The sequence below is a fragment of the Sorex araneus genome, chromosome X, assembly GCF_027595985.1.
Source record: "Sorex araneus isolate mSorAra2 chromosome X, mSorAra2.pri, whole genome shotgun sequence".
Taxonomy (NCBI): Eukaryota; Metazoa; Chordata; class Mammalia; order Eulipotyphla; family Soricidae; genus Sorex; species Sorex araneus.
Genome location: NC_073313.1, coordinates 193,216,974 through 193,241,976, shown reverse-complemented (window position 1 = coordinate 193,241,976; position 25,003 = coordinate 193,216,974). Strand labels below are relative to the sequence as shown.

General features: G+C 37.2%; 1 protein-coding gene across 19 annotated transcripts in view; it reads left to right on the top strand.

The window, feature by feature from the left end:
* BAZ2B (bromodomain adjacent to zinc finger domain 2B) overlaps nucleotides 1-25,003 on the top strand; it is a 356,824-nt gene that overhangs the window by 241,732 nt on the left and 90,089 nt on the right. For 16 of the 19 annotated variants that reach the window (XM_055120602.1, XM_055120594.1, XM_055120588.1 and 13 more), the window contains 2 exons: nucleotides 2,534-2,680; nucleotides 23,832-24,020. In XM_055120602.1, coding sequence (XP_054976577.1) covers nucleotides 2,536-2,680; nucleotides 23,832-24,020 — 334 coding nt within the window. In that variant the 5' untranslated portion in view covers nucleotides 2,534-2,535. The remainder of the gene's footprint in view (nucleotides 1-2,533; nucleotides 2,681-23,831; nucleotides 24,021-25,003) is intronic. The other 3 variants (XM_055120597.1, XM_055120596.1, XM_055120595.1) reach the window with 1 other exon arrangement.

The following is a 25,003-nucleotide window of genomic DNA, read 5'->3' as shown; positions in this document are numbered from 1 at the left end:
ATTTTTAATTTATTATGTCTTTCACCTCTTTGTTGATTCCAAGGTACTTGATTTTTGGCACTATGGTGAATGGGATTATATTTTTGCTCAGTCAATATTTACACATTAATGATAGGTCAGTAATATATGTCAGTTGATAGAGCACATATTTGGCTTGTTTGAAGCCTTCAGTTTGGTGCCTTGTTCTGCATGATCCCCCTGCACCAGCACCATGTGGTGTAACCACAGTGACCTCTAGTCCTCTGCCAGGAGTCTGACTGGCACCAGGCCATATGTCTCCCATAATTAATAGAGAGGAAAGATCTCTGCATACTTCCATTCGTTCTAGTGCCATCTACAGTAGCCAAGATAGAAAAATAATTGTCCCTTCTGGCTTCTGAGCACAGATGAACTCAAGCACAACACTCCCAGCCTGAACACTGAACTTTCAGGCCTGGACCTTGGAGTTTAAGTTACAAACATAGTCAGAAGTAACCCCTCCCCGCCCTAGGCTTTAAGATATTAAAGTAGACTTTAATATCTTACATTATTTTAATTAATCAGTATTTAAATTACAACAAACCTTTTCATGAAAACGGGGGCCAGAGTGATAATAAAGCAAGCAGGGCACTTGCTTTGCATGTGGCTGACCTGGGTTCGATGATTGGAATGATATATGATCTCGTAAACCCTGTCAGATTGATACCTGAGCACAGAGGTAGGAGTAAGCCTCAGCACTGCTGGGTATGGCCCCCAAACCAAATCAAAACAAACCAAAAAAGGATATATCATGATTATGTGATTGGCTGTAGAATTTCATACTTTCTTGTTTGTTAGTTTTGAATTACACCTGGTAGTATTCAGGGTTTACTCCTGATTCTGTGCTCAGCAATCACTCCTGGCGGTGCTCAATGGACCATATGTATGGTGCCAAGGATAGATGCATGGTTGGTCATACAGCATGCAAAAAAAGTACTTAATCCTTTCATACAGAAGTTGCTATAGATAAAATGGTAAAAGTTGCTTTGTTGCTGATTATACATTCATTTATATGTGAGCAGTGTCTTTCATTTTCATAAAATATGTACTCCCTTCATTCCCTATAAAATGTGTATTTCTCTTTTAAACTGTGGTATCAGTGCAGACAGAGAGTAAATGACCATTAACTAGCCTAGATTGTTATCTAACCATGCAGTTCTAGAGGTTGATCTGGAGTTTCTCCAGGCAAAGTGTGCATTCTGAACCATTGCTTTATTATCATGTCCCAAAGAATGCATTTTTTAAAGTAATATAAGTTATTACAGTAAAAATAATGCAGGAAGGTTCTCAAAATAGGCATGAAAATAAAGATGCTTTGAAGTATTTCACTCATTATTAAGTCACACTAGTTCTGAAATCATAGCTTAAACTTGACTCCAGTAAACCGTTTAAAAATATCTTTGTCTTGGGGCTGGAGCGATAGCACAGTGGGTAGGGCATTTGCCTTGCACATGGCCGACCCCGGTTCTAATCCCAGCATCCTATATGGTCCCCTGAGCACCGCCAGGGGTAATTCCTGAGTGAAGAGCCAGGAGTAACCCCTGTGCATCGCCGGGTGTGACCCAAAAACCAAAAAAAAAAAAAATATATCTTCGTCTTGCTGGGAATGTGGAATTTCACTGTATTAGACACTAAACTTCAAATCTTTAGATACTTAAGCATGTTATTATCTGGATTTAGAAAACAGTATTTCAGTTCATTAAAATGTGATATTTTCTTGATTCATTAATATATGTATTCCATTCAACTGATGATCAAGTGATTTAAGAAAAAGGTTTTAATACTAATTTTCCTGAGTTTATGAAAATACATTTGTGTGGAAAAAAATAAAACAAAAAACCCAATAGGGTGGTGGGGCTTGGAAGATAATACAAGGATAGGGGACTTGCTTTGCACACAGCCAACCTGGGCTTGATCTCTAGCACCCTGAACACCAATTGGTGTGACCCAAAAACAAACAAACAAACAAACAAACAAATATAGATGCATACATATATATACTTACATACAAATATTTGTATATATACCTGTATATACATTATGTGTATATATGCATATATATGTACACATATTTGGCGATATAGCTCAGTAAACTGAGCACATCTTTTACACATAGGGCCCCAGGTTTTCTCCCCAGCACCAGTTGTCCCTCTGAGCACCTACCTCAAGGAGTTATCCCTGAGCACAGAGTCAGGAACTCCTAAATACTACTGAGTGTGGCTCCAAAACAAGCAAATTAGCATACAAAAATATTAATGGTTAATATGAATTTTGGTGGACACTGCATATCTGTTGAAAGAAAATTATACTTAACATTAAATATATTCCATAAATAAAGCTGTTTCATTATGTTGTTCTTTATTTTTGATTCAATAGTACACGTATTCCATTATATTTGGTTTTTAAAGCTATGATTTACTTTAAATATTTCAATTTATTTTGAACAATTCCAAAATAATTGTTTTGAAATAAATCATATTCAGCTAAGAGTATTAACCTTCTTCCCCTCTTTTAGATATGGAGTCTGGAGAAAGGTTACCATCCTCAACAGCCTCTTCTACAACACCAACTTCATCTTCTATACCTTCTGTGGTTTCATCGGTTTCAAAAGGCGGCCTTTCCACTGGAGCGGCTTCACTTAGCTCTACAATCAACCCATGTGGTGAATACTCTTTATTGACTCTATCTTAAGCCAACCTTTTACTAATTTGCAGTCAGTGTTTTATTCAGTCCTAAGTAAAAATGTTGTCATTCTCTCTAGTAACTTATTGAAAAATAAGGTAAACACCTACTCTCCATTTTTCTGGATTTCATGATACTCGGGTAGCACTGGTTATTACATGCTTTCTTGTTTTTGGTTTTGTTTGGTCAAATAAGTTTTATCTTAATTGATAAAATGGGTACCTGTCAAATCCTTGAAAACACTAGGCCCTTGAAGGGGTGAAGTAATACAAAAGAGCAATGGGTGGTAAGATTAAGTACTAATGCCATGGACCTCTGGCCTTAAATTTGCTTCCACGATTCTAAATGTGTTTGAGTGTGGAATCTTCTACTGACATTCAAATACTGAGGCAGAACATTTACTTTGTGGAATAGTTTTTAAAATTTAGAGCATGGTATGTCTCTCTTTAAAAAGCTTTTGTTGCTGTAAAGAGAGCTTTGTAGACATATAAATACTCTCAATTTTGCTTATGTTGAAGGTATCTCTTGTTGTTGGGATGTCCACTCCCCAGGGCCTCCCAGTGATACTCAGGAGCCATCAGAAACATAACCCTGCTGTGATGGAGGTGGAGGCAGGGGTGTGTGTGTGTGGGGGGGGTATCTCGGGGCGGGGGGCGGGGTGGTGACTGGGGAGAGGTGGGAAGCGGGGTTATGCAGCGCCATGATCCAACTAGGTGCCTAATGCATGCAAGGATTTTCACTCTACCACTTGAGCCACATCTCTCGCCCTGCTGACTGTATTTTTAATTGCTCCCCAGAATTGTTCTTTGTCCATGAATGTAATCAAACACAGGTTTCATTGAGTTAATTTCTTCCTTCTTTCTTTCCTCAGCCTTTCCTCCCCACCCCTCTCTTTCACTCTTACCCAGGCCTGTGGCTCTCCAGTAGTACACCAGCTGGTACACAGGGTCCCATGTGGCATTAGGCGGTGAACCTAGGGCCTCGCGCATGCCCAGCTTGTGCTGTAGCCATTTTAGGGCTGGTCAGCCCATTTTACTTTTTAAAAGTACTTAATCTTGATACTATAAGGAAATTTTATGCCTTATTTTTTTATCCTATATGCTATTTATATTAGTCATATGAATTATTTAAAAAATTAGTTCTAAATCAATTAAATGCATAGATATAGAGACTTTGCTAACAGTATATGGTGTCAAATTGTCAGTCACTGTATCATTGTATCACTGTCATCCTGTTGCTCATCGATTTGCTTGAGTGGGCACCAGTAACATCTCCATTGTGAGACTTGTTGTTACTGTTTTTGGCATAGTGAATACGCCACGGGTAGCTTACCAGTTCTGCCATGTGGGTGAGATATTCTCAGTAGCTTGCCATGCTCTCCAAGAGGGGCAGAGGAATCGAACCCAGGTTGGCTGCAAACACCCTACCCGCTGTGCTATCGCTCCAGCTGCAAATTGTCTATATATATATATATGTATATATATATATATACATATATATATATCTTTTTCAAATACATTTTATTTAATTATTTTGATTAATTTGAATCTGAAATGGCAAGGATATCTGTTGGGACCAGGGATATAAGCTTAAATGGTAGAGGACTTGTCTAACACATATGAGCTCAGTGTTCAATCTTTACTATGATGCCTGTCTAGGTAGTCCCAAGGATAACCCCTGGTTATAAAATAATGGATGTCATTTTTTATCAGAACTTTATCTAGAGTTTTCTTTGTGACTACAAAATAACATTGCATTTACAAAATGTAATGTTGATCCTTATTTTTCTGTACCTTGTATAATCTTTAACTCATTTAACAACTTCATCCTTATACATATAAAGTATGTGATGGGTCTATATAAAATGATAAATACTTTTGATAGACTCTGTTAAATAATGATGCAATGATTGGCTTTTTACCTTGTTTGTTTAGTAGTGTACACAGTTGTACTTTTATAATTACTTTTTCTTGCTTTTTATAACTCTTCTTTCCACTTTTGTTATCTACTCCTTCTTGGTATGTTGTAGTCTACTATCTTTTTATGTTCTTCTGAATATGTCTTTAATATATTACAGTTTCTTGAAACATATTTTATTAATATTGATAGTTCCTAGTAGCATCCTTAAGTACACAGCTGTGAACTTTATGGACACTATGTTATCTATTTATTACTTATGTTTCTGAATTAGGAACAATTGAGTTGCTTATAATTCTTATTAGTCATATATCCAGTTCTTTTCTCAGTTGTTGATGGTTGGAAGTTACAGATAATGGTGGGATATGCTATTGCTGAATTTTGAGGGGGAAGTAAAACTTTACCTAGAAAATGATTAGTTGCCATTTTACTTGGGTATGTTGATGTTTATTATACTGATTAAAAGTATAGTTTGTTTTCATACTTATTTAGTTATATGTGACTCTTTTTTACTTTATATCTGCATTATAAGTTTTTTTCACTCTCAGTTTAAGATGATTTGTTTGTTTATAACTCACGTTAATGGTTCTTAAAACAAATTTGTTTTTCTTCTTATGCAGAGAGAAAACAAAATAGAATTTTTACCTTTAAAATGTTAAAACTTTCAGTTTTTTAAAGACTTTGATATGGCCATTCTGCCATTTAAAACTTACTTTTAATTAGCTTTAGTTGGTCCTCCACATAAATAATATGTCTATAAGAATTCCTCTGAATTACAGAGAATGAAATTCAAAGCTGTTTTTGAACTTTGAACAATGATCTAATATCTTGAATTAAAATTTTGTGAGGTTTTGGAATTATGCCTGCCTACACATTATGAATAACTGCTGGCAGAGCATACAAGACTTCCAGATCAGTGATTTTGTTATTTAAGGGAAGTAATAGCATGATCATTATGTTGGCATTGAATTCCACATGTCTCCCGAATTTCATACAGGCAGCATGTAGGTTGAGGGGGTCGGGGTGGGGGACCCAGTTGAATCTTATACATTAAGTGGGTGTTTTTGTGACAGATAAGGAATACCGTGCTTGGGAAATAAAGCAGTTTCATAGTAAACCAAAGCAAATCCACTCTTGCCTGAAGGATGTAACCTCATCCATAAAGGTTACATTATCCATAAAACTTATCCATAAATTGCACTACAAATACAAATGAAATTATCTGGTTTAGGGGGAGTTAAAATCCTTCGTTCTTAGATAGAAAAATAAAACTGTAACAAAGATTGATTAAATTAATCTAAAAACTGTTGCATATTTTGGATTTTGTTGGTCTTATTAGAAGAGTAGTGTTTATTTTCTCCTTGAGGCATGATTCTTTTTTTTTTTTTTTTTTTTTTTTTTTTTTTTTTTTTTGCTTTTTGGGTCACACCCAGCTATGCTCAGGGGTTACTCCTGGCTTTGCACTCAGGAATTACTCCTGGCGGTGCTTGGGGGACCATATGGGATGCCGGGGATTGAACCCGGGTCGGCCGCGTGCAAGGCAAACGCCCTACCCGCTGTGCTATCGCTCCGGCCCCGAGGCATGATTCTTTTAAAAAAAGAATTCAGCTGGCTTAGATAGCGTAAGTTACTGGAGTGAATGCTTTGCATGCAGAAATCTGGAGTTCAATCCTTGGCACTACATGACTTCCCAGCCCTCCTGAAGCACTGCTGGAAGCAGCCCTCCAAGCAGCTCATTGGGAGTAGCCCCCTAAGCACCACTCACAGAGTGTGGTCTGGCAGAAAACAAACCAGAGCAAATTTAGCCTACTTCTCAACCATAACTTGAAATATCTTTGAATAAATACTTAGCAAAGTAGATAATAACTTGAAATATCAGAGTGCTTGAAAGTCACAGGTATTTGGTGAAGAAAACCTCCATGATTTTATAGAAACTTTCCAAAACATTCATTGTGGAAATTACAAGCTGATCAAGACCTCATCTTAGAGTATGCATCAAGTAAGGCAGTGGGTAAGAACAGAAAAAACATGACACATAAACACCCCAGCCCCTAAAGGAGTGATTCTTTTTCTTCTCATGCCATCACAGACCTAGGCATGACCTACTTCTATTTTTGTCCCCTGAAGTGTGTAACTCACGGCTGATCCACCTACAGCAGTTTTCCAGGAAGGAAGGAGACTGCAGGGGAGGGAGAGCGAAAAAATTGCTGCCAGCTTGCTTCGACTCCTTTTAAAAAGATTTCACAGAAACCTCATCTGGAGATTTCCACTTACTTCTCTTTCATCAGAACTGTGTACACGGTAATCTCAGTTTCAGGGAAGGGCAGGAGAAAGTTTTTAGCCAAGCAGGTTGCTGTCCTGAAGGCAGACTAGGCTTTTAGCAAGGAAGGAGGAGAACATAGACAGGTAACACCTACCTCTGGCTCAGTAGAGCAGAGACATAGGCGCTCAGACTGGGTGTAGACTACGGTCTGGTCCTCCAGGATTTCTTGTTCTATGCTTTAGAAATTTATTCAGAATATGGCATCATTTAAAACAAGGACTTTTAAAAGGAAGTTGAAATATCCCAATGCAGAATCTAGGCTTGCCATTTTGTGAATCTTAATAAATCATTCATTTCTTTGTAAGTCTCATGTAATAGGTATAACAAACCCATTTTGCATCGTTAGAAGGATATGAGGTAATACCTGATATATAGTAGGTGCCTGGTATTGAAATCATTATTTTTATTCATATTCAAATAGGAGGGATTTATATGATCACATGCTTTGACAATTGCAGCTCTAGAGGCATGGCTATAGAGCACCAATTTGCACTGGGGGTGGGACTCGTTCTTTATCTGAGTGAGAAATTATCAGTGTCCAAACTGAGGAATGATAAGGATGGAGACAGAAACAAAGTTCTTGATAAACTTAAGGAGTAGGTTCTTTTGGCTTGTTGTGACTAAATATGGACATGGTTATATTTAGAGTAAAAGACCTGCCTTGATTTGGGGAACTGGGTAAAGGGATGATGTAATGGCAAATTTGAAGAACAGATAACTTTTAAAGGGTAAAAGCCTAATTTATCTGTGTTGTGTTCAAATGGAATAAGCATCCATGTCTATGTCCACCGTGCTGTTGGTGCATATTTGAGTTGTTTCCAACTTCTACTAATTTTGATCACTATTATTAAGATTACCAACATGGATCCTAATAAATATAAGCATACATTTATGACGTTGTCTTTGATTCTACATTGGTACCAGTTCATTTTCTTGAAAGCTATATATTGAAATTCCGGATGGATTTATCAATGCTAGCACTTGCCAGCCATTTTAAAAAATGAATACGATGGTGCTTCATTTCAGTATTTTTGTTGGGGATGCAGTTGGCTATGAAATTTGGGGGAGCCAGCCTCTGTCCTAGGTGAATGGTTTCTGAGCATTACTGTTAGTTTGGCCTGCTTAAGGAAACTACTTCTGTTTTGTTAAAGGCACCACTGTTCCAGCTACTAGTTCCATGCATCATGTCCCCTCAGCTATAATCTAGTGATTAAGAACAAATGAACTGGCTCCAGGGCTAGCTGAGATGCCTGCTAGATCTGCATCAGCAAAACGGGATGCTTTGTGTGCTGCCATTCTGTCAGTTTAACTCAGCTTAACCTAATTCTTTTCAAATACATCTGATTGACAATTATATTCTATGTTAAAGTCAGACTCTAGATCATATTGAACATTTTGGCTGCAAGAGTGAATGGTCAATAGAGTTATTGACTGGCCTAACTTATATTCACAGAAAGTACATTAAAAATGTTATGGCCAAATGTTGAATAAGCTGGCTGTCTATTTGAACTCATTGGGAGATAACCAAGTTCCTCTGACTTATTTCTCTACCTTGCATTTTAATAAATGTTGAATACTTATATATGCGATGTATTCTAATTTCAAGTCTTTTCTTGGAAAAAATTGTATTTCATTAGTGCATCTACTAATATGTAAACAGATAGATATACACTGATATTAATCTCCTTTGATATACTGTTCTATGTAACAATGAAAATTGAACTAAATAGATGCTTAAATCAAAATAGAATGCTTAAAGTGATATAACTGTCACAATCAATAACAAATATGCATTGTTTCTTTTTGAAGTACTATAAAGAATCTTTTAGGGACTTCATTCTGTCTATGCAGTAATTAATTTTTTCTCATATATCCATTAAATGCTATAATAAGTTATTGGTTTATCTGCATCCTAGAAGTTAAGATGCTGTCATTTAAAAGAAATTATTTTGTTTTACTTTAGCTTCTAGTATTTTTTTTTTAGCTTCTAGTATTTCTTTCAGACTTGAACCCCTGTGGGTCTCCTCTGTGTCGGTGAAAAGAGAGTACTTAGTGACATAAGAGTCTCTTTCTACAGTCTTCTTCTTCTGTTATCCCTTACATGTTCAGAGCCTCTGCCCTTTTTAAACTGTAATATTTCAGGTTTTCTTCTGTCCAAGCTTATTGTGGTGCAGGGATGACTTTCACTAAGAAATAAAATCAAAATCAACAGATCTGCTGTGTGTAGGTTTGTTTTATCAAGAGTAGATTTGTGTGCAGTTTTTCCAGCTCTTTTCTTTGTCAGTTCCTAAACCTGAAAGTGTACTTGTAGCTAGGCATTTGGTTGAGTTTTAGCTCATTGTTTCTGTGGTTTGCAAACTGTAAAAACTTCCCCCTTTAAATGTTCTGGTGTTTTCTCAGTTCTGGATTCTGACCTCTGGTGTTTTGACTTGATAAATGTACTAGTCTTTCTTCCACATTTTTTCTTAGTTGTGGGTTTTGACCACATTATTACATCAGACAACCATAAGTCATGCTTTGCACTACTTTTGGTTATCATTTTCTCAAATTAAAATTTCCCAAAGCCTTTGTCTGCTCTTAGGCGCTTTCCATTTTCTTTAGCTTTGCTGTTGTTTTAAATCCTTTTTTTCCCAAAAATCATTTTCTGTGGATGATTACTCATTACTCTGCCATTATCTAATGTTATCCTCTTCTTCCCCTACAAAAGGAATTACTTCCTTATTTTTTTCATAAGATAGCTTGTATGGTAAGTGACAAAGTCTAGCCAGTCCACACATCATAGTTTCCGTATAGTAAGAAGTTGGCATATGATATAAATTCAAACTAATCAAAGCTAAAGAAATTGCTGCATGCAATTTTTATGGGAACTGGTGAAGAATGATTCCTTTTTGTCCTACAAATCTAAACGGAAGGATCCATTTGAGAAAATGGAGCTAAAAGAGCAAAGAGAAATTTAGATGCTGGAAGCCCCCCCTTTTTTTAATCTATAATGAACCTTTTTCAAAAGTTTTCATATAATGTGAATCAACACGTTCATCTTTTTTTGGGGGGTGGGGAGTCATACTTGGCTATGCTCAGGGCTTATTCCTGGCTCTTTATTCTGGGATCACTCCTGACAGACTCTGGGAAGACCATATAGAATCTGGGGATCGAATCTGGCTCAGACACATACAAGGCAAATGTGCTACCAGCTGTTCTGTCTCTCTGCCTCCAACATCTTTTTCACTTAGCCATTTTTAGGGGGTGTTTGTACCTTTCAACCTGATACACAGCGTCCATGATATAATCTCTCCCTGCTTTGAATATGTTTGTTCTCACTCCAGCCCATTCATTCTGACTCTGTGCTGAGGGATCACTTCTTGTGGGGATGGGAACCATTAGCGGTGCTGGGGATCGAACCTAGGTCGGCTATGTGAAAGGCAAGCACCCTACCCACTGTACTATCCCTTGGCGCCACCTTCATAGGGTCTAGGTAATTGCTCTTACCTATTTTGAACTCAGTAATTTCTTCCACTGTTCAGTGCATAACTTATGATTATGTATTTGGTATTGTTTTACTCATTTATCCATTCATATTTCCCACCCACCCTTCTTTTTTCCCATCCCTTCTTCTATATTTAAAGAGCAGGATTATAGCTGTATCTTTCTTTCTCTCTCTTCCTTCCTTCCTTTCTTCCTTCCTTCCTTCCTTCCTTCCTTCCTCCCTCCCTCCCTCCCTCTCTCTTTTCTTTCTTTCTTTCTTTCTTTCTCTCTTTCTTTCTTTCTTTCTTTCTTTCTTTCTTTCTTTCTTTCTTTCTTTCTTTCTTTCTTTCTTTCTTTCTTTCTATCTTTCTCTTTCTCTCTTTTCCTTTCTTTCTTTCTTTCTTTCTTTCTATCTTTCTCTTTCTCTCTTTTCCTTTCTTTCTTTCTTTCTTTCTTTCTTTCTTTCTTTCCTTCTTTCCTTCTTTCTTTCTTTCTTTCTTTCTCTCTTTCTTTCCTTCTTTCTTTCTTTTTTTCTCTCTTCCTTCCTTCCTTTCTTTCTTTGTTTCTTTCTTTCTCTCTTTCTCTCTCTTCTTTCTCTCTTCTTTCTCTTTTCTCTCTTTCTTTCTTTCTTTCTTTCTTTCTTTCTTTCTTTCTCTCTCTCTTTCTTTCTTTCTTTCTTTCTTTCTTCCTTTCTCTTTCTTTCCATGTGTGCATTCAGTGCCTGGGACAAAACATGGTGTTAAGAAATAATTGAACTGGTGAGATAAAGCAGGAGTTAAAGATTTTGCCTTCCATGCAGCCGGTCTCAATTCATTCCCCTGAACAGTACCAGGAGTTATTGCTGAGCAATCCTAGTGGCCCCAACCCTCTTCCCCACCCCAACCCTTCCAGAAGAGAGAAAAGATTGTTGAAGAAAAGGAGGTTAAGGAATGACGAATTTATAGGACCAGGTCTTGAAAATTAGATGATAGGGCTGGACAATAACTCAGTGGTAGAGTGCATGTTCTGCATATGTGAGGCCTTCTGTAAGATCATGCTGCCAAAGAAGGAAATAAAGAAAATTAAATTAGCTGATAAACGAACTCTAGCATGTTTCCTAGGCTGTACTTTGTTCCAATATTTGCAATTTACTACGCATCTTTTAGATAGAACCTTATAAGTTCTATCTAAAAGCTATTATCAGGATAATCATTTTGTAGTTGTCATTTGAGGGGGCCACACCCATTGGTGCTCAAAGGTTACTCAGTTGAGTGCTCTGGCTTGAGGATCACTTGTAAGGATCACTTAAGTGTTCAAAGGCCCAGGAAGTGTCAGGAATTGGACCTAGGAGTCCTGCATGCTTTGCTTGAGTGCCAGTCCCTTGAGTTTATCTCCCCTACCTGAGTGTAAGGAATCTTAAAGATCCTTAGTCTTCTATTAACATAGTAAACTTATTTTAAAGTTTATCTTTAAAAATCTTAAAAGCCCAGTGTTAATTGTTTAGTTACAACTTCTTATTTGAAATGCTAGTGCTGAGTTTCTGGAGTATTTGTTGCAGTATTACCTATTATAATATTGTATTATTTTCGTGAATTGTCTTTATTTTCAGGTAGTCACATGTCATAAATACATGTCGTCAAGTATTCAGTTAGTTTTCCCATAGTGTGTGTATCTAGTATGGGAGAGTCTTGAGCACAAGGCACCATAGTTCTTATTCTGAGGGGAGAGTTGGGGCTCACACCTGGCGATGCTTATCAGCTGCTCCTGGGACAGTGCTTTTGGGATGATCCTGGTGATGCTTGAGGGGCGAGGGAGTATGCAGTGACAGGGATCAGCGGACATGAAAGACCAGGGCCTTAACCCTTGTAATATCTCTCTGACCTATAATATTCAGTTCATTTAATGAGGTGAAAACAGGTGAGTAACCCCTGGTGATGCTCAGAGGCTGCTCCAGCTCTGTGCTTAAGAGTTATTCTCAGCAGTGTTCTGGGAGCCATGCAGTGTTGGGTATCAAATGGAACCAACCACATTTAAGGAAAGCACCTCAATCCTTCAGTATTACTCTGGCCCAGAACCAATATTTTTGAAATATGGCCAAACTTTATAACTTTAATTTGTAAGTTTAGGAGTAATTTGCACACACAAAAAGGATAATTATTTCAAACTGATTAAGTACTTTTGAAAATAAGCCAGAGAAACAGTACAGCAGGCAGGGTGCCTTCCTTTGCTCTCCGCCGACCACCAACCTAAGTTAGAAGCCTGGCACCACATTCATTCATTCCCCTCAGCCCCACAGGAAGTGATTGTAAGTTCCAACCATTGAGCAGGGAATGATCATGCTGGACAAGATCTGAGTGTTAAAAGTAGGTAAAGGGATGTTCTTGATAACCTTTCAGTATCAAAATTGCAAACCACGATGCCCAAAGGGTTAAAGGAAGGGGCAGGAGGGTAAGAGAGAGAGAGAGAGAGAGAGAGAGAGAGAAGCCAGAGAGCCTGCCATAGAGACAGGAGAGGGGGTGATTGGAGGGAACCTAGGGACACTGGTGATGGGAAATGTACACTGGTAGAAGGATGGGTGTTAGAATACTGTATTACTGAAATCTAATCATGAACAGCTTTGTAAAGGTCTTTCTTAAAAATAAATAAATAGATAAATAAATAAATAAAAAGAAGTGATCATAAGCTCAGAGCCAGGAGTAAGTTCTGCACACTGCTGGCCATGGCCCCCCAAAAAAAGACAAAGAAATCGGAAATCTAAATATTTCAGAATATTATCTTATTTGAAGATAGAGTTCTTACAGAGAAAATGAAGTTAAAATGAGATGATCTAAAAAAATGAGCTTGTTAGGGTGGGCAGTAAGACAGGTTTCCTAAATGGGAGAAGCCCCCATGTGAAGACATAGGAGGAGAGTGAGGTTAACAGAAACTTGGAGAGATGCCTGGAGTCCTTCCTTGGTGCCTTCAGAGATAGCATGCCCCTGTCCTCACCTTGATTTCAAACTCCTAGAATTGTGAAGCAATAAATTTCTGGTGTTCTAGGGTCACTCAGTTTGTAGTTCTTTGTGACAACAATCAGAACAAAGTCAAACACCCTGTATGTTTTCCCAAGCTGATGTTAACATTTTTTATTTACAGTGGACAAACTAAGACATTGATAACATATGTAACTGGATTTTAGAGATAGATTGCTCTCTTACGTTTGTCCACATTTTATTAAAAAGGGGCAGCTGTATTTGAATGTATATGTGATACACGTTTTTAGCATTTTAAGCTATGAACCTAAATCTTTTCATTAACTCTAACAAAAATTGGTACTGTAGCAGAATAATTTCTTTTAGGAACAGTTACTTGCTCAAGAAATGATAAACTATTCACTATACTGAATTAAAATCTTGTTGACCATGCTCAGTGTTATAGATTTCCATCATTTATTACCAAAACCACCGAGGTTTTTAATGACTTGTTTTCTAGTTTGAAAAAGAGGTTGACTGAAGGGAAAATAGTGACTTTATGAAGAATCATTGCAAATAGCAACTTAATATCATCATGGAATCTCGTATGTTGTTCTTGAAGGACAAATGGAGTAGGCTTCCCAATAATTAATAGACTCTTCAAGGGCTGGAGTGATAGCATAGCGGGTAGGGCGTTTGCCTTGCACGCGGCCGACCTGGGTTCAAATCCCAGCAGCCCATATGGTCCCCTGAGCACCGCCAGGAGTAATTCCTGAGTGCAGAGCCAGGAGTGACCCCTGTGCATCGCTAGGTGTGACCCCCCAAAAAAAAAACAACAACAAAAATAGACTCTTCAGCTCTCAAAAAAAGCAATCAAACAAAAGCAAAACTGAAAAAACTATCTACAAAGTATCTGATGAATACTTTCAATGCCTTATGTTTATCAAAGATAAGGGAGGAGCTATTATTAAAACTTGGAGAAAATTAAGTAGAAAACTAAATATAATTTATGAGCTTTGGATTTTTTAACAGAAATAATATTCAGAGAAAATAGATGAAATTTGCATTCAGTATTTTATTTGTTAATTTCATGGTTTTTAAGTTATCTTTTTTGTCATGTAAGTTCTTAACCTAAGAGGAAGTTGGGAGTGTACTATTTTGCAGTTCTTGCAAACCTAAAATAGTCTCAAAATAAAGGCAAAATTGGGGCCATAGATGTGCCTCAGTTACTGAGTTTGCTTGCATGCATCAAAGTCTGGAATGGTAAGGCTGTGGGATGAACTCTCAGGAGCAGTAAATCAGATAGTAGATTAGATAGATGGATAGATATTTTTATTATGTGTATATTTTTAAATGTTAAATAAGTAAATGAGAGATGTTACTGGTGCCCGCTCAAACAAATTGATGAGCAATGCGATGACAGTGACAGTGAAAATATAAATATTAACTGACTGGAAAATTGCGCAATTTTTTAAAAATTGCACAAATTTAAGAATGAAATTGACTATTGGGGAAAATGTTTTATCACCACTATCTAAAGAATTCTAGTTCTCTAATCAGAGTTTAAGCTTACTTAGTGTGTACATGTGAATACAAATGTGAGTGTAATTTTAGTATTCTTCAACTTACAATAATTTTTAATGCTCATTTAAGTAGTTCATATTCAGTTACTACCATTGTTAAAGTAGTCATATGACTTCTACTTAAATGCAAGGGTTTTGTTTGGTTTTAGGTCATACCAGTTGTGCTCAGGGCTAGCTCCTGGCTCTTTGCTCAGGGACCACTTCTGGCAGGGCTCAAGGGACCATATAGGGTGCCTGGGATCAAACATGGGTCAGATGCATGAAGGCAAGCACCCTACCGACTATACTATTTCTCCAGCCCCTCAAATGCAATTTTGATAGCCATTTTTTAAGTTGCATTGTAAAGGTTGATTTTACAATGCTTTAAAATTTGTGTGCAATTTTGAGAAAAGCCAGATTTGAGGCTCCAACAAGTAGCCCTGAAAGATGAAAGACATTTTTACATAAATGTAATATGAGAATTATATTATAGTAAGCAATCCCACACAGTTTTTAAATATTAGATATGAGTGTGGTTATTCATTACAATTAATTTGTTTTCAAGATTTTCCCTGATAGGAAATTTTCACTTATGCTTTAATTTTAAGACATTAGTATTTATGCTATTTTCATTTTTTAGGAAAAGCCCTTTTTTGACATTAAACTCATTAATATTAATAAAGACATTTTCAGGTACTTTGCCTGTTAATGAGACACTGGTATTTTTGTAGCTACTTTAAGTCATTTAGACATAGATTGGCTACTGGAATTTGAAATGCTCTGCTAAAAATGACTGAGCTTATTATAATGTAACTCAGAAATTATGCATTTGCAGATGTACATTTAAGTTTTATTATGCAGAATATACATATTGCTATTTGTCAGTTAAAATCTAAAGTAAAAGTTGCATTTATAATATTGAAACTTAAAAATTAATAAATGTCAAAAATAATCGTGTTCTCCTAAGAGCACTTGCACTTTATAATTCATCAGTCTGCAAATATTTTTTAAGAGTTTAAAAATATAACAGATTCTTATTTGAGAGCATCTTTTTATTTTATGTATAACAATGTAGAAAGAAATTTAGATCTCAACAAATGGAGTATGCTAACCACAGTGTTAGAGTAGAGGTTCCCAAATTTATTTTGTCCCCCTTTTCAGAAAAATGAAAGTATTTCTCAGCTTCCGGGAAGTCTACCTTCTTGAAATGAACAAATAATATATGCCTCCTTCCCAATAGCACCTGAGTCTACTACAGACCCTTCAGTACTTTGAGTACTCCCAGGAGGACAGTTTCACCCACTTCAGGAAATTCTGGAGTTATAGTCTGTTGGATTTGTGGGGTTTGTTTTATTTGGGGGCATTGAACAAGCCACTAGCAGTTTATAATTAAAAAATCTTTTCAGAGGCTGGAGCAATAGCACAGCGAGTAGGACATTTGCCTTGCAGGCAGCCAACCTGTGTTCGAATCCCAGCATACCATATGGTCCCCTGAGCACCACCAGGAGTAATTCCTGAGTGCAGAGCCAGGACTAACCCCTGTGCATCGCTGGGTGTGACCCAAAAAGCCAAAAATAAAAAAATCTTTTCAGTAGGAATTATGCCAGGGTAGGGGTGGGAGTACAACAGGGAAGAGTAATTTGTTAGATTTGGTAATTTGTTAGATCTATGACAATAGTGGAGGGAAGTGTTTTACTGGGAGGAGGAGGGGCTAATAAAGGTGGTTAAGTGTTATGCACGAAACTCTATCAGTGACAGCACTATAAGCGACAGTGCTAAAAGTTACTATAAAAACAAAAGAACATCTCTCATAGAGGCAGGCTGATGGGTGGGAGGAAACAGGCAGGGAGGGGGAGATTGGTGAAGGGAGGTGGACACTGGTGAAAAGTTTAGTGTTCAGACATTATGTACCTGAAACCCACTGATAAATAACATTGTAGCCACAGTGACTGGATAAAATAAAAATAGACAATCAATCAAAAATTAAAAAAAAAACTCGTATGAATAATATCTTGAAATTTCAAGACAGTTAGAAAAAGCTAAGGGTATTGTCTTGGCAGGGACACTAAGGGTATGATCAAAAGAGAGTATCCTATTGGAGAATGTGACATTACAACACAAAGATCATTATTTGGCTTCTCATAAAGAGCTTCAGAACATAACCTAATCATCTATGACATCTTTCTTTCTTTAAAAGAAAGAGGGTCAGAGAGATAGCTCAAAAGACTAAAGAGCATGCTATGCATACTGGGAGCCCAGATTATCATCAGCAAACCATTGTTCTACAGAAAAATGCTGGCAACGGCCCCTGAATAATAGTTAATAATAACCCTAACCACCACTGAGGGTGGCCAAAAAACTATTCACCTACATGTATACACAATATACTAACATAGAACTAACTTTTGTTTTAGAGTTGTCAGTAGAAGGTGTTGTGTGGTGTTGTCCTGCCAATTTGTTTTATGTATTGTTTTGTAGAATAAAACATAATTAAGAAATGGTGCTTTCTTTCCTAACTTTATTCCATAGTATAGTATGATGAATTACAAATTGTGAATAATCACGAATGTTCAAAGGAGGCCCTAAACATACCTATTTGGGAGTTTCAGGAACATATTTTGGGGTAAGAAGTTTTCAAGATGGTTAGGAAAAAGATGACAAAAGATAAAAGTGAAGATGTATAGTATAAATCTGATGATTTTTGAAGTAGAAGAGTTAGAAAATAGAAGAAAAGTAATTTGACCAAAATCTTATAGTTTATCAAAACAGAAGGAAAGTTTTGTTCAGTACCTATGTTATGTTTCTAGACTGGAATAATAGTACAGGGGATAGGGCTTGCATATAGTTGGCCACCACAGGTTTGATCCCTGGCACTGCATGTAGTCCCCTGAGCCTGCCAGGAGTGATCCCTGAGCACCACTGAATTTGGCCCTTAAAACAAACAAAGAGTAACTATAATTATGTTTCAGACTCTACTAGGTTTAAAGGATATTGAAGTGTATGAGACTTAAGTTTTTGCTCCCAATGAATCAAAATTCTACTTTAGAGTTTATTTTGTATAGAGATGTTAGCAAAACAGTATAATCACTTGGATCAGTGAGGAAGAAAGCAATGAATTAAGGCTGGACATGAGTTTTAATTAGAAGAAGTATATCAAAATGTCATTTTCATAAAGGGTGAAGAAGAATGACAACAATAAAGATTAGTAGCATTTAGTGATTAGGAAAAAAATGATTTTTTCTTTTTGGGTCACATCCGGCGATGCAAAGGAGTTACTCCTGGCTCTGCACTCAGGAATTACTCCTGGCGGTGCTCAGGGACCATATGAAATGCTGGGAATCGAACCCAGGTCGGCTGCATGCAAGGCAAACGCCCTACCTGCTATGCTATTGCTCTAGCCCCTGATTAGGAAAAATTTTAATTATTCTGCAAAATGGAAGGGATGCTTGAGGGTTGGCACAAATATTAAAGATTCTGAGAAGTGATAGGAAGCAGACCTTGACTTTTCTTTTAAAGTTGACACAAGAGATAGGTTATTGAACTCAATGGGATGGAGAGATGGTCAGGGAAGACCAGAGATCATACAAACTGACATGCAGATTGTTAGAATTAAATTTAAGGGTTTAAGAATCTTGATAGTAGTAGATATTTTTGTGATTAAATCCAATGAATGACCCAAATGGACTGAAGGAATAATAAAGGACCATGTGGTAATTTAAAATCAAAACCCAGAATCAGAAGTAGACACCCTGGTTTCTAGGGTTTCACTGAATGCATGAAACCTTATCATTAGCAGTATTATAAACCATAGTGCCCCAAACACATTTTTTTAAGAAGAAAAAAAATAATGATTGGGTGTCAGTAGTGTGAGACAAGAGCAGAAAGCATACTTGTATGTTTTTTTTCATGACTGCATATTTTCATCATATTTGCAATGTTTTTGTAGGGGTGCCTTCCAGTGGAGTTTTCAGCCATCCTGCCTCTTGGCTCAGGGCTACATCTAAGGATACTGTGCTCCTCAGGCCATGTAGTGCCAAGGGATTGCACTTAATTTATCTTATATCTATATTATATCCTTAATATCTGTCACTGTCACTGTCATCCCATTGCTCATCGATTTGCTTGAGTGGGCACCAGTAACATCTCTATTGTGAGACTTGTTACTGTTTTTGGCATATTGAATATGCCACAGGTAGCTTGCTAGGCTCTGCTGTGTGGGTAAGATACTCTCGGTAGCTTGCTGAGCTGTCCGAGAGGGGCGGAGGAACTGAGCCCGGGTCAGCCTCGTGCAAAGCAAACACCATACCACTGTGCTATCACTCCAGCCCATCCTTAATATCTGTATAACTTAATCTATATTATATCCTTAATCTCTACATTACAAACCCCATACTTAAAAATTTTAACTAAAGGTGTGAGACAACTTTCCACACCCCAGGTGTGCTGTGCTTTTGTTGGGAGGGGGGAAACGATAAATTGCTGGGGGTTGAACTAAGGCCTCATGTAATACAAAATACGTGCTCTGGCACATTGAGCTATCTCTGCAGCCTTATACTTTCTTTACTAATTGAACAACTCTGGAATCAGTCCTGTGAATGTGCCTATTATACACTTAATGAGTAGTGAACTGATTAATTAAACATACATTTGTACATGTTTACTATGTACCAAGTAATGCTTTAAGTATTTGGGATTTATTGCTAAATTTTTATCTCATAGTACCAGTCTGTAATATTAAAACATTAACTTGTATTATATGTTGTCTTGTAGACAAGTAGTCTTACACTCTTTAAACTACCCTTGGGCAGTTATGTCTTAGTTATCCCTGCATGCCAGTTACTTACTAAACCAGCATCTGATAATTAGTAGGCTGCTCATAAAATGTTTGAATTACTGAAAATATTGAATAAAGACAATTAATTCTGGAATGCTTTACATGAAATTATTATCTGCATTTTTAATTGGTAGAAACAATACTAAAGTAACAGTGTTACTGAACATTTTAAGAGAAAGATACTCTGTTTTAAAATATCACTGACTTCTGAGGCAAGGGAAATATTGGAAAAGACTGTATATACAATGCTTTGTATATACAAAACCCCAAGTACCACATGCCACCCCATCATTTCTAGGTAAGGTCCTGGTGGTTCTTAGTACCCTCGGGCCCTAGAGAGTACTGGAGAGCTTTATACCCAAATATCATTGACTTTCAGATTATTCTCTATGGATAAAACATAGTAAAAACTGTGAAATGTATTACAAAATTATTTTTCTTTGCACAACTTTATCCATATATATACCAGAGTATGTATGATTGTCACTGTCACTGTCATCCCCTTGCTCATGGATTTGTTTGAGCAGGCACCAGTAACATCTTTCATTGAGAGACTTGTTGTTACTGTTTTTGGCATATCCAATACACACGGGTAGCTTGCCAGGCTCTGCCTCGAGGGCTCTATACTCTCGGTAGCTTCTCTCGGTAGCTTGCCGGGCTCTCCGAGAGGGGCAGAGGAATTGAACTCGGGTCGGCCTTGTGAAAAGTGAACGCCCAACCGCTGTGCTGTTGCTCCAACCCATGTATGATGGTATTAGGAAAAATATAAGTATCACTTTGATCATTATAATGTGGTCTCAATATCGTTCATTAAATGCATAAATGAATTTTTTTTCTTACCAGTGAATAAATCCCATTAATTCCATTTCAATTTGGGTACTTTTTATGCTTTGAAATTTCCTACAAATGTCAGTTCCATCTAGACGCCTTTATTTTTTACTTTCAAAAGAGATGTTTTATTATCAAGTTATGTATGATTGGATTGTTTTAAAAGAGTTTATTAATTGAGACTCATTTAAATACTGTTGATAATGGTTTCTCATGCTATTAATTCCAACACCATATCCCATCACCAGTGTACCTCCCTCCTTCCCCCAGGGATTTTCAACACCCTTTCAGTGCCCCTCAATCCACCAACTCATTTATATGACCCAGTTCTGTTTATGTTTCCTTATTGCTGTTTCAGCTATGTATTTTTTTAATTGAATCACCATGAATGTTTTCTTATTGCTACTTAGCTGAGTATCTTTTTTTTAATTGAATCACCATGAGATACACAGTTACAAAGTTGTTCATGATTGGGTTTCAGTCATAGAATTTTCCAATCCCCATCTTTTCACTAGTGCTATTTGTTTAAATTTTACTACTTCAGTTAAGAATACAGAATTACTTAGTAAAGGATACAACATCAGGGCCAGAAAAATAATACAGTGGTTAAGTTACTTGCCTTGCACATGGATGACCAGGGTTTGATCCTTGGTATCACAGATGGATTTCTGAGCCCACCAGGAGTGATCCCTGAGCTCTGAACCAGGTGTAAGCCCTGAGCATCACCAGATATGCTCTCCTATCCAAAAACTCTAAAAGAACATAGGATCTAGGAGACATGGATAATATCAGGGTAAGGTACGGACCTTTGCATGCGACAACCTGGTTCAAATACCTCAGCACTCCATATGGTTCCCTAAGCATTGTCAGGAGTGACTGCTGATTATAGAGCCAGAAGTAATCCCTGAGCAACACAGAGTGTGCCCCCAAATCCAAAAAAAAAAGAAAACAAAAAGGAAAGGAGGTTTCTAGTAGACTCACACTATATAATCTCACTTTTCTGAAGACTGCTTCCTAGTTTTCAGGGAATTAAAATGCTAAGAGGAGAGATTGTATTGGTAACTTAACAATAAGAAAAAGCATGTTTATATTTTTATTTTCTTTTTTTAATTGAATCACCATGAGATACAGTTACAAAGTTTTCGTGATCGGATTTCAATCATACAAAGTACTGCCCCTGAACCATACTTATATTTTTAGGACAAAATTTACTTCAGGCGTGTTAAAAGTGAATTAAATCACAGTATGCTGGCAGGTCAAATAAGACATAATGAAATAAGGAAGCGTGGTTTATTGCTATTTGCAGTGTCCCAGGGGTCATATACTTTGTCGTGGTACAGTGGGGATTCACACCTAACAGTGATAGGGATTACAGTTGTCCATGTAGGGTGGTGCTGGTGTCATACTCATGGTTTCATATATACTGGTCTGGCCTTTTATGGTTGTGCCACATCCTGGGGCCCTGAGCCATTGTGGTTGTGGTTGTTGTTTTTCTTCTTGTTGTTCTTGTTCTTGTGCTGTTGGCAGTGCTCAGGGTTTACTCTTGGCCCTGTGCTCGGGGGTCACTCCTGGTGGGCTCAGAACCATAAGGGGTGCAGGGTATCGAAACCAGGTCAGCTACATGTGAGGCAAACACCCTACTCATTGCATTATTGCTCCAGCCCCTGAAGCTTTATTCTTAACACAGAACACAACACAATAAGATAGCCCAGCAACTTTTTCTATTTTACATTTATAATATCGAATCAGGGAACTTAATTATTTCCTGAGAATTTGCAAATATGACAAAGTTCTTTTCTGGACTGTAAGGTAGCTTGCTTGCCTTGCACATAAGCAAGGTGGATTGATCCCTAACCCCACATATTTTTGTTTGTTTGTTTTTGTTTTTGTTTTTGTTTTTGGGTCATACCCGGAGATGCACAGGGGTACTCCTGGCTCTTCACTCAGGAATTACCCCTGGTGGTGCTCAGGGGACCATATGGGATGCTGGGATTAGAACCCGGGTCAGCCGAGTGCAAGGCAAAGGCCTTACCCGCTGTGCTATTGCTCCAGCCCCCTAACCCCACATATTATCCCTAGTAGTGATGTCTTGAACACAGAGCCAGGAGTAAACCCTGAGCACTGTCAGGTATGCCCCACTTACTCCCAGATATTTTTTAAAGGTTTTCTGCCAAGCACTTAGAAAGTCAGAGAAGTTAATCATGTTTTTTTTTTTAATCACATAACAATCCGAACTAGGATTGTTACACTTAGATTCTTAATAAAAGTAAAAATTGAAAATCACTCATTTTAATTTATCGTGACCTTTCTATGCAAGTTTACAGAATAATTTTATATTGCTGTCGACCCATTGATGCATGACAGTTTGTACTTTAAATCTTTATTTTCTTAGACATTTCTTTATTAGGTTTTAAAAACGCCCCTTTCAGGGCTAGAGAGAGAATGCCGTGGGTAAAGGGCTTGTCTCATATGCACCTGACCCGGGTTCAACCCCCAGCACTCCATATGGTCCCCACAAGGAATGAACCCTTAGATTTCATAGCCAGGAATAAGCCTTGGGCAATGTCATGTGTCCCCCAAACAAACAAAACCCCACTTTTTATTTTGTGTTTCTTTAGTTTTGGTGGGACGGGAGCACATCTGGCCAGAGCTCAGGGGCTGCGTCCAGTTCAGTGCTCGGCCATCATTCCTTGTGGTACTGTGGAGCCAGACGGTGTGTTGAACTTGCCTCCCGCTGGCAAAGGAGACACTTCAGCCCTTCTTGCCCTTTAGGATTTCAAGTCTCCTCAAGGAGGGGCATATAAGAACATAGCTTCAGTTCTGGCATTTGGAGACTGAGAAACTATGCCTAAAATAAATGGTGGTTTGCATGATGACTTGATGACAAATTTCGGAGTTGTTTTCAACCTTACTAATTTGACTTTTTATGAGGAAAATCTTTGAAAATGTATTATTCTTCATTGTTAACAGAGAGTTTCCCTCAAATCAGCAGGTCAAGCTATTATAATCAATGAAAATTATTTACCTAAAATGTTTTATTTTAATTTTCAATTTAAAGTATTAAGGTCATTCGCACTCATAATTCCTCTTCAGGGTACTTTCATGTATTTAGAAATACCTTCTGTAGGGCTTGAAGAGTAGAAATGCAAATGAAAAGATTTAAAATACATATTTAATATATAAGGAGTTATTGAAAATTTAAACTGAACGCTGAAATCAGTTAAATTTCACCTGTCTTCATAGTTCAACTTTAAGTGTGTTTTTTTCCCTCCCAGGACATTTATTCAGAGCAGCTGGGGATCAGCCGTTTAACCTGTCCACAGTGTCGAGTGCCTTCCCAATGGTCAGCCACCCAGTGTTTGGTCTACATTCAGCCAGCTCAGGGCATTCAGAATTTGGTGGTTTGGGGACACTTGGTACACCCACAGCCTTAGCCGTACATCCCCAACTAGCATCTTTTCCAGGTAAACATCTGTTTCAAACAGTGTTTAAGGAAAGGAAGAAGGCTTGAAAATGTTCAAGCAGTGATTTGTTTTATTAAATTGAGCAAAAATAATAGCTTAATAATGGGTATGTTAAAAAAAATTTTGTGCAAGAGTTGGCTCAAATTTGTTGATTGCAAAAAAAAAAAATAAACCATAAAAACAGTGTGCTCTGTGGCAATGCAAGTAGGTAGATATACAAGTGTGTAACTGAAGAAATATGCACTTGCCAGAAAAGCACATAATTTGACCAAGTGTTTCTTATGCATTTTATTAAAATTAAAATGCAAAATAGTATACATATTTCAGTTACAGAGCTTGGTGCATTTTCTCAGCTTTATTTGACTTTTTAAAACTTATATACTCAAAGGGGAAAGCAGAAGTCCAGTTTTTAAAATGAGTATTTCTGTACTTTTATTTTGAGTTCACACTTATATGACTTTTATAAGATGAATGAACTGTACACTAAAGTTTCTGTATTTTCCCGTATCTCACCAAAATAGCATTGTTTTGTGCAATTTATATGGCAGGAAAACGAGTATTATCTTGATTCCTCAATTATGAGATTTTATTATTTCAGTGAGACACAAAAGTTTAACTTAGACATGCTAAAATTTGACTCATTTTATTACTTTAAATATCTAAACTTTATTGTACTTCCAGAAATTAATTTGACTAATAAATTTTGGTAAGAAATACATGATTTAGTATATGTAAAATCATGAAAAAGTTAAAAAGAGTTTTAGAGACAAATAGATCTGAATTTCAGTATGGCTTTTATATTTTGGTTGTGAGACCTTGAACAACTTATTTCAGCCACAACTTTCTCATCTAGAAAATTGACACAATAATAATTGAATCTATTAGGGTTCTGTGAAAGTTGAAATAGGTAAGCCATGTTTGATACTAAGTGCAGTGTGTGGCACGCATATAACACGTAATAGGTAACAATATTATTTTCTGTC